General features: G+C 42.4%; 1 protein-coding gene across 1 annotated transcript in view; it reads right to left on the reverse strand.

Annotated features, from left to right (window-relative positions):
- Positions 1 to 866: 866 nt before the first annotated feature.
- HMGA2 (high mobility group AT-hook 2) overlaps positions 867 to 16,084 on the reverse strand; it is a 134,695-nt gene continuing 119,477 nt past the window's right edge. Inside the window, exons 5-6 of the mRNA XM_032107287.1 lie at positions 3,368 to 3,418; positions 867 to 2,851 (exon numbers count right to left, since the gene is read on the reverse strand). Coding sequence (XP_031963178.1) covers positions 2,711 to 2,851; positions 3,368 to 3,418 — 192 coding nt within the window. The 3' untranslated portion in view covers positions 867 to 2,710. The remainder of the gene's footprint in view (positions 2,852 to 3,367; positions 3,419 to 16,084) is intronic.

The following is a 16,084-nucleotide window of genomic DNA, read 5'->3' on the forward strand; positions in this document are numbered from 1 at the left end:
CCCATCCATGAAAAAAGTCTCCTCCATTCACCCTGTATTTGGTCAGCACTCAGAACCAACTGGTGTCATATATACTCTACTCTCTCCAGGGAAGGAGGAAATCCTGGGTCCTGTGAGCTTACAGGCAAAACTCAGAGACTTATTCTTTTTTTCTAAAAGCACTTCGTAGATGGGTTTCACCATTAGCATGAAGTCCTACACCTCCTTTCAAAGTACTCTGATGTGACTGCTAAAATACTATGAGACCAGCATTTGTAATGAAGCTGTTAATGTTTATAAACATTGTCTACTGGGATAAAGTAATTAATTTTTTATTAAAACATTTTTCTAAATTGCCGCCAAAAGACTTCCCACCTAAAACATGCCGTTCTTTTTTCCCCACTAACTTCTTTTTCTTTTCAGTGTGTGGCTTTGGTCTTTGCTTTGTGACTTGTGCTTCTCCAAAAAAATGCTCATAAACAAAAAGACTCTTTTGCCTTATAGCTTTATTCAATAAATATGGTGGATCTGTAGCAAAACTGCTTTAGGAGCACGTGGGAAGAGAATTCTACTTGCTGAGTACCAGAACAAAAGGGTTCGCTTCCCCAAAGGTTTAGAAAGATTCTTTCCAGTATAGAGAAGTCTATTCTGATTTTGGTTGCATTTGTACCACATTTTATAAACTGTGGCCTTTTGAAGTATGAATGTGATTTCACGTACTTCAATTCCTACAAAGCTTTCAGGAATGCTGCAGCAAGTCTGCGCAAGCCTTTCTGAACGCTAACGCAGCTCAGACAAGCATGAACCCTGTGGCTACAAACAAGTCCCCAGCTGCTGTAACTCCAGGGTAGGAACCGACCACAGAACAGGAGGGTGAGACTTAGCAATTAGGTGTAATCCAAGATTAATACAGTTTTATTGAATCTCTCTGCAGATTGATGTGGAACTAATGGTTTTCCTCAGTGCTGATTTATGCTGTGCTCAGGGGTATGAAATTAAGAGTAAAAAGATTATTTCTCAATAATTAGCACTTAAATTGCTGTTACTGTAATTTACTAATAAAATTAGTGAAGAAAAGTTCACTATCTATATTTTTTTTCTCTCTCCCGTGCTGCTTTAATCCTTTTTCTTAAAATTTCTCTTTTCTGCTAGAAGCAAATAGAATTAAAATAATAATGAAAACACAGTGTATTACAGCACAGATCTGAAGTGCTGTTGCCTTTTGTATTCTAACATTTAAGCTTCACAAGGGATAATTCTGTTTATAGATGCAGGAGATAGAGAGACTGGCCGCTGTGGAAGGCCACAGAAGAACTCAGGCAAGGAAAGTGGTTTTTTATTTGTTTTATCCTATAATAAAGCCTTTGAATCAAGGTTTGATCCAGGTCTCTCAAAGCTGAGGCACAACATGTCCAGGAAAGATCTCACCAGGTGCTGTGCAAGCTGGCTCTCAGCCTTCCTCACGTGCCCACTTGCGGCTTTGGCTGCTCACACTGACTAGAGAAACTGATGTGAGGTTTTCATTTGATTGCAATACCTAATGTAGGTTAGGGGATATAGGTGCTAAACAGGTGCTCTTGGCCCAGAAAAAAGCCAAGAAATTCTTATGTATTTCCCATATTCTGGGAAATGCACCGTCAAAAGGGGCTAAAGAAAGAAAGAAAACAACCCTTAAAATAAATATTTCTCTTTCCCATGCAATGGCTCTACGGGATGAAATAGAAAGGCGGCTCTTTCCCATGTAATGGCTTTACAGGATGAAATGGAGAAGAGCTGTGTTTGTGGAGTTCCCTGCAGTTCAGTAATCTTCATCTGGAAATTAATAGAAACATTTGTGTCTCCTGCTGAGGGCTGTAATCTTATTCACAGGCGCTGGAAAAAGCATCTTTCTCCATGACACTCAGCAGATTTGCATGACACCAGGCTCAGAGGGGTTTGAAAATGTGGCTCTGAAATTTTTTAGGGTGCCAGCGCTGATGACTTGAGGTATATGCACAGTTTTGCATGCCCAAGGAAGTTGTCCAGTGGAAGCTACCTGAGTATCCAAAGGGGTAGTCCTTGGAAGCAACTGTAGAGCCCAAGATCCTCACTGGAAAAATCCAGGAGAGTGCCTTCACCCAGGAGTCACTGCATTCAAACACAAGCTTTGATTTTTTCATTAAGGTAGGTGCCAACTAAGATAGGCTTCTCTAGACCATGTAGTAAGCCTCTGAATGGTGGGCACGTGCAGGGTTCAGGATGTTATGTTGAGCCACACAGGAGTTAAGCTGAACAGCCCTTACTGCTCCCAGGAGCTCAAACCTGGCACAGACCCTAAGCTGCCCTCCCGGCTCCCTCCTCCTGGTGCTGGTCCCCTTGGTTCCTGCCTGACCACACAAGCTTTTCATTGACTCCCCCTGAACTTTGTCACAGGCTGGTATCTCAGCTTCTGTTGGTTTAGATATTTCCAGCCAGTTTAGATTGAAAGGGTGGGAACAACTGGGGAGAGAGGAGAGGAGAGGCTGCCCCTAGCAGCAGCAGGGATTTATGCGTAGCTAAAGACACTGTTCAATTCCAATGCCATCTTCCTTCACACACCTTTTCTGCTTTTTATTTTTCCCCTTTGATACTCAAAATTTCAGGTGTAATTTGCCTTCTTCCTCTGTCTCACACGCTTCCTTTCTTCTCCATCTCCTCCATCCGGCGCCACTTGCTGAGTGCAGGCAGGGTAATCTGTTTTCAGGCACATATCTCAGCAAAGCCCAGCAGTGCATATGGGTCCATGGCTCTGGATGAGGTACTGTACGAAAACAGATGTGACAGCACCAAACGTGGGGGCCAGCATCACTCTGATGTTTCCATTCTGCCACTTTGGGCTGCCTAGCAAAAAGAGCTGAAGGAGAGAGGCAACAATAATTGGTAAAACACTGTCATTCATGCGGGGTATAATAAAAAACGTCTGGAGGTAAGTGCAAATCTCGGCATGTATCAAGTGTTGTCCTGAGAATTGCAGGCAAGACTTGGGCCTGTGAAACTCAGCAGGACGGCTCCCACTTTGCCTTTGGGCTACTTCCCCAGTGAGGAAAGGGTGTAGGGACCAGGCTATGAGGAATACTGAAGGATACAGGAGGGCTGCTCAACACTTCTGTGTGTCCTTTGCTACACAGTATGAGCAAGGAGAAAGGAAGTGTCTGGAGATCTAAAATGGATTAAAAGAAATCCATCCTTTTTTATCCTCTGCAAAGATTGATTAGTAGGATAAAAATTCTAAACTCATGCATAATAAATCCATATTTATTAAATATATAGTATAATCATAAGTAGTATATATAAATACATGTTTATATCAACTGAATTGCTGATTGTCCCAGAAAAGTTACAAAATCTCCAGATGAATTTTTTTCAGTACCTTGCAGCAAAAATGTTGATCCTTCTGCCTCCCCCGCAGATAGCTCAGATCCTATAAAATGAATAAAATACATTTTAGATTTTCTCTGGAAAAATACTGTTGCACTATCCCAGTGTGCAACAGTTTCTCTCCCAAAGAGAAGTAGTGCTTTTTTAACACAAAAACATTAGCAGCCAGGCAGGACATTATGATCCGTGGAGATCTGCACTTTTAAACTCAGGAAGTACAAATCAACCTATTTCTCATTAATCTTATCTCGAAAATCTAGCTGATGGGACATACTCTTAAGTTTATTCCTTTCTTAAAAAAGCTTTTCCCTCCTCCAGGACTGCTGGTGTTCGCTGCTTAGATCAAACTGCCAAAGTCAGCCATCAGGTTATCTGTTAACTACTTCTAGGATTAAGACATTCTTCCTAAATTATGTTTATAGGCTGCTCCCCTCCCTTTCTGCTCAAGTCCAGACCTCTGGTGTTTAAATTACATACTATGCTAGGCATCTTATCCCATCAATACACGAGATCTCTTCTCTGCCCTCCTGGTTTCCTTTTATTCTAAAATAGATGGGTGCCATGTGAGTAATCTCTAAATAGAATTAATTTCTTGCAAAACTGTATCATTTTAGTGGGGTCCCTAATGCACCTTTCTAATCTTAGCAATACCATAACATTAGAATTGGCCTCTTCAGCTCTAGAAAAGGGCTCTCATCAGTGTGCTTGACACTGCTGGAATAGCTTCAGTGGATTTAAACATCAGGCCTATATACCCAAAGAGCTTGCTTGGCTTTCTGACAGCTGCCTAGCAGGATGCAGCTGGTTTTAGTTTATTCCCCATTTACCACCAAATGATTTTGCCCTTAAAATTAATATTAGAAAAATATTTGGAAGGTGATAGCTGGTTGTTAGATACTACTTTCAGTGTTCCTGTCCATATTTTTCTTTTCTTTCCCACATGCGCTTTTTCTTGTGACCTGCAGGACTGTAAAGTTATGATTCAGCAAAGTGCTGAAGGTAAGAGCATGGCTGGGCTGATTCTGTGGCTGCCAGTACAGCCAGGACCACCTTCTGGGTGTGCTTTTGGCTGGGGTGCTTAGCTTGGTCAGCTCCATGACAGCACCCCAGCTCTGGCTCACCATCATCTTCAGGACTGGAGGGAGGAAGTGGTATCCATAGTTTTGGGAGCAACACAGGGATGGGCTCTAGCTGGGGGTTTCAGTGCCATCCCTGTGTTTGCCCTGGACATGGTTTTGGGATACAGTGTATGGGTGAGGAGAATTTTCAAATGGGTTTTTAAGGAGGGGGTACCCCGTGTCTGTAGTTTATTGCTTTTGTGGACATCCAACCTCTTGACCTATACCATCCCAAGGCTGGAGAGAGGATGAGGCTTTTGATTCTTATAGAATTGATAGCATCTATTGAAATTAATTCCATGTGGGCAAGTAAGCACTGTCTTGACATAGTAACACTCAGTGTGGAGCATACTGCTGAGTTTGAGCTCCGACTCCAAAATATGCTTGAAGGCAGAACATATGTTTCAAGGGGTTTTGAAGATACCATAACCCATGAGACAGCTAAGGCTGCATGAATGTGTTTTGTATAACCCATGGATGAAAAAAAACCTCAGAAGGCTTGAAACTTTTTACATACATACCACTCTCAAATGAATGTAAGTGTGCTTTTTGCAGTCATTCCTCCTTTATACTTGTGTAGTGAGAATATACCTTTGTCTTCTAGCTGGATGTCATTGAAGTCTAATCTCTGTGCTCAAATGGGCCTATAGAGCACCAGCCCCAAGCTCCAGAGAAGTGCTGTTAGATACTACCTCTGCAGCTCCTGTGCATTTTCCCTCTCCTTTCAGACAAGGAGGTTCTGAAAGCGTTTTGGCCAGGGTTTGGCTGGCTGACTTCTTCAGTGGCATCAGGCACAGTGATTTCATTCATTTCCCAAAGCTAAACAGAATCACACCATCTGGGAAGCTGACACAAAGGATTTACTGTGAAAAAGGTACATCATATTTTGACTATTTTCTGATGCTGTTTTATTCTTACGAGATCAGGTTATAATTCAAAAGGGCTTCTTTTATAGTCTTTTTTACAAGGCTGCATAGATGGAGGTTTAGACTTCATTCAATGGCTCAGCTGTGTAGTTTTTACTAAAACTCAACCCAGCATGAGCAGCCAGTGCAGCTGGACCGAGCCTGATGGCACTGTACGTTGAAATTGAACAGCGACTTTAATGAATTCCTCTGAATTTCAGGAAGTGCCTGGCTTGTTCTGATATGTTTAACTGTAATATAATCTATAGGTGAGTGAATCTGATCAGTTCTGGGCTCACAGTCTCCCATGCCCTGATGCTGACATCTGCCCCAAATCAGAAGGAGTGGTGTTGATGAATTTTCCAAGAAACTGCTGATTTATTTGAAATATGTGTCCTTGCTGTCTGTGACATAAGTGCACTCACTAAGCATCAAGTCTCAGCTGAGATGGTTGTTTTCCACCAGGAATTTAAAATACTCTGCGTAGCTCCTTCAAGCACTTTACCCCAGAACTTACTGTAGCCATGCTGCTGTCGCTGCATACGTCGCCAACTCTTCCCACTTACTGCTCAGCTGGTGCAGCTCACCTGGCTCGCCCATCCTTTGGGTGAGGCTGCAAACTTTGCATCTCCTCCAGTATCTGTTGTGACCATTGGTGCTGTTCCCATCACTTTTTAAGTGCTATACCACGGGCTGGACAAATCATAAGCAAATACACAATGATAAGAAAGCGTAGTGACATGACTCTGTATTTTTGCCTCTTATCTCCATGTTTTAGATGTACACTTACAGTTGTTTGAGGTTTGAACTGACCATACAACAGAATAACATCTTGCAAGTATGTGACAACATTGTATAGAGGGACTTCAAAGCATAGAATCATAGAATGGTTTGGGTTGGAAGGACCTTTAAAGGTCATCTCATCCAACCCCCAAACACACGTGACCTGAGTGCTCCCAAGGTACTAGGGACATCAAAGGAATGACTGGCTGGTGGATGTGAATAAATACCTCTGAGATCTTAGTTTGAAATTACCTGTGCTGGTTTTGACTGGGGTGGAAATAATTTTCTCCATAGCAGCTGTATGGGAATATATTTTGGATTTGTGCTGAAAACTGTGAATAATACAAATCTGTTATTGCTGAGCAATGCTTGCCCAGCATCTGTGCCTTTTCTGCTTCTTGTACTGCTGCACCAGAGTGTGGGCTAGGGATATGCAAGAAGCTGGGAGGGGACACATTTGGGACAGCTGACCACAACTGACCAAAGGGATTTTCCATACCATATGACATCATGCCCAGTCTGTAAAATCTGGAGGAAGAGGACAAAAGGGGGACACACATTTGAGGTGATGTAGTTTGTCTTTCCAAGTCGCCACTATGCATGAGGGAACCCTGTTTTCCTGGAGATGGCTGAATACCTTCCTGCCCTTCCTTGTTTTGCGTTTTTTGCATAGGCAGCTTTTGTTTTACCTATTAAACTGTCTTTATTTCAATCCACAAATTTCCTCACTTTTGCTGTTCTGATTGTCTCCCTCACTTCACTGGGGAAGAGTGAGTCACATGGGGCTTAGATGCTGACTGGGGTTAAACCACAACCTTACCCTAGCCTTTGATGAGTCGCATTCAGAGGACAGGTATGGGAATGCCTGCCTGCTCCAGGCAATGGGATGTGCTGGCTCGGAGGGGACATGATTGTCTATACTGACCCTGTCCCTCTCCCAGTCTGCACTTAATTGTTTCTGTGAAACTGGGACACAAAGCCTGAATCTCATTCAGGATTTTATGCGCCTACCTTGTGCGCGTGATGAAGACAACTGACTTATCTGCCTTTGGAGACACATCTGGAAGAGGAGTGCAGGGGTTAGAGCAATTGCTCATGAGTAGGAGTGTTCAGCTCAGCAATGTAATTGGAAACCACCCATATTCACTTTTTTTTGAGCTAAGTTAACATCACTGTCTCAGCTTCCTGAACAGTCAGTAGGGAGGGATGAGTGATTCATCCCACCCAGCTTAGACCCATATTTTAGGAAGGAATGAATTGCCCTCTGGCTGGTGAAAACCTTAGATGAGACATCTAAGTTTTAAATGACTAAAGCTTGGTGACACAGATCTCTGCCTAAATGCAGAAAACCTGTTTAATTTGGCTACTCTTTTGACCTTTAACTGAAGAAAAACATGCTAATGTTTCATCAACACCAAACACTTTACTTTTTTATTTACTACTATCCCACTGCTTCCTGGGGTCAGCCTTCCTCAGCTTGTGGGTGTTTGTCTCAGTTGAAAAGATGGTGTGGCTGCTGTAGTTCAGTCCTTTTCACCTCCATAGATTATATACCCGCTCATTTTACTGATGGTTTCAAAGTGTCTTGAACTGCCCTTGTGCACATGGTGGAGGAGAACAGGCTATCCTAAAGGTTTGCACTGCTGACGTTATTGCAGGGTCCTGTCACTGAGGGATTCAGTCCCCTTGGAGCACAGAAGCCTTTGGACTTTTATCGGTGGGAAACAGAGAGAGACACTCACCTAATGTGACTGTAGCCTTACCTCCCTCTGCATCATCTTCCCAGCAGTGTAAAATCACGTCTGTACATCTCAAACACTCATTGCAAAACAGAGGGTCTGGGGCAGGTGCTTTGAATTATATAAATAATAAGTTCTTCAATGAAGGTTGGCTTTTCTCTGCTTAGTTAATACTGGATAGTTTTACTGAAACCCACAACAATGGGTGAAAGGGAAACCTCATGTAAACCAATTTAACACTCCACATACAGTACAGCAGCCTTAGGGAGGGAACTAAAGTGAGGCCAAATTCAAGACCAGATCCAGCTAAGTCCCTCAGGTCCTTGGAACAGGACGATCAGCATCATCTAAAGTGAGGTTCCTACACTGTACCATGCCTGTGAGCTGTCAAAGGCACTTCAGAAGAAGTCCTGATCTTACAAGTAAGGGTATTTCAAAGAAACTCTGTTGTAGAGTGTAATGGAGCTGCTGCGCTACCTGTGATAGTGTGGGGCAGACAGGGAGTGGTTACTTCTGAATAGTTTATTGATCTATTACCTGATTTTTAGTTTTTAGAGTAACTCACAGCTATACTTAAACAAACAACAGAAGTTTACTAAGAGCTGTGTGTTAGCCTCTGAATTTCCATAAAGAAAGAAAGCAAGTTGTGTAAACAGCATGATATCAGCAGCTTTCCATCTCAAACAGCTGATGCAAGCAGGGGCAGCGGTTCCAACATGCTGACACTCTTTGGGATGCCCTCTGCTCTGCTCTGCATATGTGCATGTGGCTGTGTTTGAACACATTTCATATCCAAGCAATTAACCCAACTTCAGAGTCCTGGATGTAGTTTCCATTTAGAAAGACAAATGGAGCTGGGTGTTTCTTGTCTTAAGCCTGCTCTTCATGAAAAGTGCCCTGAGTCTGGTCTCCTGAGGAGAGCAGGAACAGAGCCATACACAGTGCTTTGCTCATAGGTTTAGTCTTTGTAGTCAGCATCTGGGCCAAAAGCATTCTTGCCAAGCTTTCTTCTGGCCATGCTCACAGTGCTATTTGCCCCACTCTGTTTCTCTTTTCTCCACTTCTGTTTTTGTCTTGCTGCTATTTTTTTGGCATATAATTTCCTAAATAAATAAATAAATAAATAAAGTGTCTTTCACAGTTTTTGTGTATGGAGCAGAGGTTGCAACTTTAACTGGTCTTCACTTCCATGAAATAGATCGATTATCCCTAAAACTCATTGCCATAAGCAACTCCAGTAAGATTTCACCCACCTGCCCATCACTGTTTTCTTCCATGCATCTTTCATTTGTGTGCACCATGAACTCTACCTATTTAGCCTCATGAATTTGCAGGTTTTTGTGTTACAAGAAAAGCCATTACTGACCCACAACCAGTTACTTTCAGGGCTGCCTGTCCTAAGAGTTTATTTAAGGCCTTGAGATTCCCCATAGTGTAGAGTTTAGAGAAGTGCAAAGCTAAATCTGTGCACTACAAGCTGATTTTAGTCAAGCTCTCATGAGGAAAAGGCAATAGTAGAGGTCATCCTTTACAGGTCAAGGCTAATTACCAAAAAGAACTGAAATAGCCTTGAAGTTTTTAAGGGAAAGGGGATAGACAGAAGATTATAAATGCTTCCCGTGTCCTATAGGAAATTAAATCTTCCTATCTTCCTTTCTTAAGACTATTTCCTATTGAAATCAAGTCCTATACTATTTAATTGTGTGTATTGGTTAAGAAAGATAGGGACTGTTTTCATTAAAACACATTCACACGTAACCAAACCAAAGTGTTTTGTGTCAAATTCTGATAGGATGGAGACAACTTTCATTCCCAGCACAGATAATTAAGTGCTGATGAAGCAATTTCATTCTAAAGATTTTAATGGAAAACTGTAACTTTTCCCCCTCACCTCTGAATAACGATGCACTGAAACTTATTTATGAAAAAAATGTCCTTATTGGTCTGGATAACATAAGGTTTCTGACATTTAGTCTGGTCCCCTGTGCTGTGCAATTGCTGTGTTGTTGTTCTAAATAAAATACAACACTTTGTTGAGTGTGCCAGGGACATAAGCAATGTCTTATGATTTTTAACACTTCAAAAAAAAATATATGACATTTTTCAAAGGCTACTTTAAAAAGATATAGGTGCGGTTATGGTCCTGCTGTATAGTTCCACATACCCAAAACTAAACAGATTCATCTCGTGATTGTAAACTGCTTGCAAAAGTGAGAGTGGGGTTTTTGTAATGGCCACCTCCAACACAAGTTCTATACCATGAGTTTTTGCCACACAGAGCTTTGTTTAGGGCAACATTCCTTTCTCTCTGCAAAGATGAGATGGGGCTTAACTTATTGACTGGTCAATGGTACCTCTGAGACCTCTGGGGACTGTAACTGGACAGTGAGGTGGATCTCAAGGGTGTTGCTCATAACACAACAGCCATATGTGGGGACACCAAAAGTCTGGATCATGTGGGGAAGTCCAGTGGATGACATTTCCCAGGGTTTGAGTATCATTGATGTTACTGTCTGTTGGCATAAAAATGCCAAACCTAACCCATCCCAAAGTGTGCACATTATGAACCTCTGGCAAAAATAATCTTATTAATGGTGCTCTTGATAGACATTAATTTGTCTTGGACCCAAGTGCAGCTGCAGGAGGAGCAGTAATTTCTTGTAACACCCTCTGGCATATCAGGCCTCATAAAACCCCTATCTTAGACTGTGATGTAGCTTCAAAGACAATGCTCTGCTGTTATGCAGGACCAAAGTAACTCCTTCTGTGCATCTGCTGAGCTGATTTGTTTTCAAATGTTGATTTAAATTTCACTTTTTATTATGTGATATTGCTAAAACTCTGGTTTTATGGCAAATGTGTTCCAGTGCAGTAAAAATGTGCTTATTTTTCTTCCTCTTCCCTGAACTAAGAACAAAATGCCTTGAGGGACTATATATATTTAATAGATTTTCTGAATTAAAACTCCCTTCAATTAAAATCATAATCTTTGGTGGTCCCACATAGTATTTTGTACCTGACATTCATGTATAAGGTAATGTAATCTTGTTTTTTGATGGGACTTCTGTCTTTGCTAAGTTTCCTCTCTGGCTAATTAATGTTTCTGCCGGCTATTGATTTTTCAGATCCACCCAACTTTCATTTGCTATTTTCTTTCACTGGTTATTTTAATAGCATGCCTTAATGTAGCATATGTTTGGATTCCAGCTCCAGTTTTACCCTAGCCATTATTAACAACGTAAAGCTCCTCCTTTATGGGACAATGCTAATGTTTTTAGCTGTGCTTAATTAGCCCCATCTCAGTAGGGAAGCACTGTTAAGGCTTGTGTCTTATCTGCTAATGTTTCAATTTCCCCTTTTTCTAGCATATAAAAGCTGATTGTAATCCTGTGGGGCAGGTTTGGGGCACAACCATCTGCAGTGTCATTTTAGAGTGTAAACAGGCAGATTGCTTCCCACTTAAGCTGCTACCACAGTGGACTGTTATCTTCAGGGTAATCATAATTACATTCATGTATCTTCGGAGGATGTTAATTACAGGAGGATGCTTTCTTTCTCTTGAATACCAGAACAAGTGCACTGCAAGTTTAGAGCAATAAAGGAGGGGAAAAGCATTAAATCACAGGTGGTAAGGAAATAAGTGAGAAACACCTCCAACAGGCCAAAAGGTTGTTTGAATGGCAAAGGGCAGTAAAAGGTGTAAAGAAGAAAGACATATTAAACTTTACTGACACATGGAGGTGAATCAGTCCAGAGCAGCAGAGCTCATCATTCTAACTGAAGGACACGAGGATGGTTGGAACAGCAACTCGGCTAGAGCAGGACCTGCGTGCCAAGGACGTCTGGAAGCAAGGTGGAGTGCATGCTCAGGATGGCTTCACTCCTTTTGCACTTGTGAGTGAGGTGGGGTGGCAAGAGAATCGAGGTTTCCCCATCACTGGCATCTCCTAGCATGGCACAAAGCCCGTGGGTCCTAGAGCCAGGCAGGAGGAGCAATAACCTATATCGACTGTGCTTGTTGTAAAGAGTCCAGACAACAAGGATCATAGGATCATAGAATCACAGAACAGTTTGAGTTGGAAGGGACCTTTAAAAGTCCAACTTCTTGCAATGAGCAGGGACATCTTCAATTTGATCAGGTTGTTCAGAGCTCTGTCAAATCTGACTCTCAGTGTTTCCATATCTGTATTGTTCAGACAATGTATTTAACACACAATGGCACACATTCATTTGACTGAGCAAGTAGGTATAATAAATCACAGAATCATAGAATGGTTCGGGTTGGAAAAGACCTTAAAGATTATCTAATTCTAAGCCCCATGCCATGGGCAGGCACACCTTCCACTACACCAAGTTGCTCAGAGCCCCATCCAACCTGGCCTCAAACACTTCCAGGGACTGAGTATCCACAGCTTCTGGGGACAACCTGTTCAATAAAGTTTCAACTGGTAGTATTTCTGAAAAGAGAAGGCATAAAGCAGTTGGACTTTTGTTTGTGCTAAGGGCTACATGCTTGCCCTGGTTTTGTCCAAGGGCAGGGTTAGTTTTTCTCAGTAGCCATGAGGGTGCAGAGCCTGGAGCCATGCGGTGCGTCTACATTGTTGTTCTACACCACACACATCATCACTGGTGGGTGGAAGTACGAGATTCTCGCTTCTGAGAAGGAGGGGCTTGCAGTCAGAGTAGAAACAGTTGCACGGAGGGTCCAGCTGCCATTTTGTTAATTGTCTCAGGGTTGCGCTGCATCAGGTCAGTGGGTGAGCAATTCGCATGTAAAACACCCTCTCTTGTACACTTTTGTTATTAATATTGTTGCTTTTACTGTTTTTTTTTTAATCTCATTGCTGTTTCCAGTAAATTGTTCTTAGCTCATAATCTCTGCCTTTTGTGTCTCCCACCAAAGGGGGCTGAGGGAGGGGAGGCAGGAGTGCTGTTCTGAAACCCTGACAATGTTTAAGTACTTCTGTATATTTAAAAATTTATGTAATCCCAAAGACGGTGGGACATTATAAAAGGAAAAATTGAGGGACAAAATTCTACATCCTTGTATGCAGAGGTGCTGGGGTGAAAAACATCTCTTCATTCAGGCTTCAGGTGAAGTGTGAGGCATGACAAATCTGACTCCTCTCATGTGATCGGGGGAACATGTTGTTGCCATTGCTCTGGGTCCTGTTTCTAATGATGACCGGAGCAGATGGTTTGGTTTTGAAAAGAGCTATGGACAATTAAATAGCTGTGCAAGGGACTGGCAGTACCAGGTTTCAGTAGTTCCTCTCCATATTTGTGTGGATGAGATGTGATGGCAGAGGAAAGCAAAACCAGAAACTTAATATGACTCTTGCCATATGCACTCTTGGCTGCTAGAAAAATGCAGGCCTTGATCCTTCAGAAGCCAATTAGTTTTACACACACAAGTAGTCTTACTGTGGAATAAAGCATGCAGAAATTTATTGGGAGATGCCCTGAGAAGGGAAGTGGGAGTGAAGCAAGCTGGAGGAATGATTAAGAAGTAGAGGGGAGTTAAGCACAGAATAGCAGAAGTTCAGCCACTTGGCTGACCCATCAGGTGGGTGGGTTACAGCTGGAGCATCACATCAGATAAAGTAACAGGAAAAGCCAAGTGATGGCAGCCTCAGGGAAGACGACCACCAGGAAGACTGAACATTGGAATGATCTTTTAATACCATGAAGCAGGGTGACAAAAAAGAAGACATATAATGTGATGAATGCAATTACTCACATTTGACTCAGGACTGAATGGGTGTTGTTACGTAGTGCTTTTTTCGTGATCTTATTTTGGTTATTTTACAAGTAATTGAGGCCAAAGGGAACATGTCATGAAGCTCTTGGGAAGACAGACGCTGAGAATGGAGAGTTTGCAAATGAGTGAACACAAAGAATGTGTAAACCTACATATCTCAGGAAATACTAACTGCACAATCCCCTTAGGTGAGAGAGGAATAGTTGCCAATATGAATCAACAGACATGCACTACAGACTTAACCAGATGATGGAGGTGATTGTCCCACTCTGCTCTGCAGTTGTATGGCTTCACCTCAAGTCCTGTGTGAAGTTTTGGGCACCACAATATAAAAAAGATATAAAGCTATTGTAGAGTGTCCAAAGGAGGGCCATGAGGATGGTGAAGGGCGTTGAGGGGAAGCCGTATGAGGAGCAGCTGAGGTCACTTGTCTTCTTTGGCCTGGAAAGAGAAGACTGAGGGAGACCTCACAGTGGTCTTCAACATCCTCATGAGGGAAAGCAGAGGGGCAAGTACTGATTTCTTCACTCTCATGACCAGGGACATGACTCCAGGAAAGGTCATGAAGCTGAGTCAGGGGAGGTTTAGGATGGATATCAGGAAAAGGTTCTTCACCCAGAGGGTGGCTGGGCACTGGAACAGGCTCCCCAGGGAAGTGGCCACAGCACCAGCCTGACAGAGTTCAAAAAGCATTTGGACAATGCTCTCAGGCGCATAAGTGATTCTTGTGACTGTTCTGTGCAAGGCCAGGAGTTGGACTTTGGTAATCCTAGTGGGTCCTTTCCAACTCAGGATGTTCTATGATTCTATGACTTCAAATCTCACTGTAACAGGCCAAGAGACCATGTAAAGAGCAAATGAAGACAAGCCAGAAGAATCCTGCCTGACTTACCTGTGACAATCTTCAGCATAGCTGAGTTTTAATGCAGTTTCCTGAGCTCTTCAATTCGTGCCCCGGATGGTACCCAGACATATCCCTGTGTCTGCTGCTCTGAGTACCTGCTCTTTCTAGCCTAATGCCTGCATAATGAAAACTCCATGAACTTGGATGCAAACCGCAATTTTGCCTAAAAAGAGAAGGCTTATCATCTTGGTGGACCCACAAGAAGCGGATCTGAAAACAGGCAACAAAACCCGTATCAGCCTGTGCTACTGTGTTCCCCGTCTGGTGGGTAGGATTGCTGGTCCCCAGGGGAACAGTTTAGCCCTTAGCTCGGCACAGCAAGTCCTGGGCCACGAATGGGTGTGTCACCTTTTGGGGAACATCATAAGATGGGTTGTTCTGCTAGGTGCCCACCCCTGGGGTCCCTAACAGCAAATTAACTTCTCAGGCACATGCCCATGGTCCTGCGACAAAAAAAAAAAGACTACTTGCATGCAAAGATTTTACAAATTTGGTCATTGTGACCAAACTTTATTACCCATTTTATGGAACTGTGACAAAAGTCTAGGAATCAAGCAACATGGGGATCACAGAAGCTATTATGTTTATTGTGCTGAACAGACTGTGATAAACCATTAAAGGAACATTTTCAACAAGCAAGCTATTTGAAGTACAATCATAGACAGCAACTCTACATGAAGAACAAAGCGAAAAGTCAGAAGACACTCAAAAGGAAAAGTAAACTGTAGTTAAACATCTTGAAGCGATTTTTTTTCCTGCAAACACACCTCTCTTGCAGAAATGGTAGAAGAGTTACATGTCCAGTCATAGTTAGCAGTGACCAATGACAGCAAAGAACAGTCGTATAAAATTTATCTCCCACAAAAATAAACTATATATATAAAAAAATTTTATGATGTTCTCACTGACTCAATGGCCACATGCAATTTTTCAGTTTGAAAAAATGAGGTATAGTAGGCCCTAAGAGGTAGTAATGTGTTTTGATTGTACTACAATATATAGAAAATGTAAGATTCAGTTCATCAGAGTAGTAAGTCTCTCAGAGGTTGAAGAGTGACACACACAGAGCCACTATTTCTGTGTCATCCACTAAATACTGTGGTTTTAAAAAATGCAAAAAGCCCCTCAAACCCCAAAAGGGACTTGATAAGGCTTGACTTGATGCCCTTTGAAATCAGCCAGATTCCTATTACTGCCTTCAAGTGACACTGGATTTGGCCTGTTAGAGATACTGTATAGCTAGGATTATTTCTCTTTCACTTGATATTATCACGTCTAGTTGTAATATTCCAATACGCTCTTTCCCAGCAATTTCCATCACTGAACCCTCTGCAGTCTTTTGTGGAGGTCCATTTTTCTTGACCCTGCCTCTTGGTAGAAGCCAGTAAGTCGTTATCTTTAACTGCATTTGGCTCCATACTAAAGCCATACCAACAGATGCCTTCCTGAGAAACTACCCCTGGCCCAGTTATTAATACAACGGTACAAAGTACTGACTA

Source organism: Corvus moneduloides, chromosome 4 (assembly GCF_009650955.1).
Source record: "Corvus moneduloides isolate bCorMon1 chromosome 4, bCorMon1.pri, whole genome shotgun sequence".
In the NCBI taxonomy this organism is placed as follows: domain Eukaryota; kingdom Metazoa; phylum Chordata; class Aves; order Passeriformes; family Corvidae; genus Corvus; species Corvus moneduloides.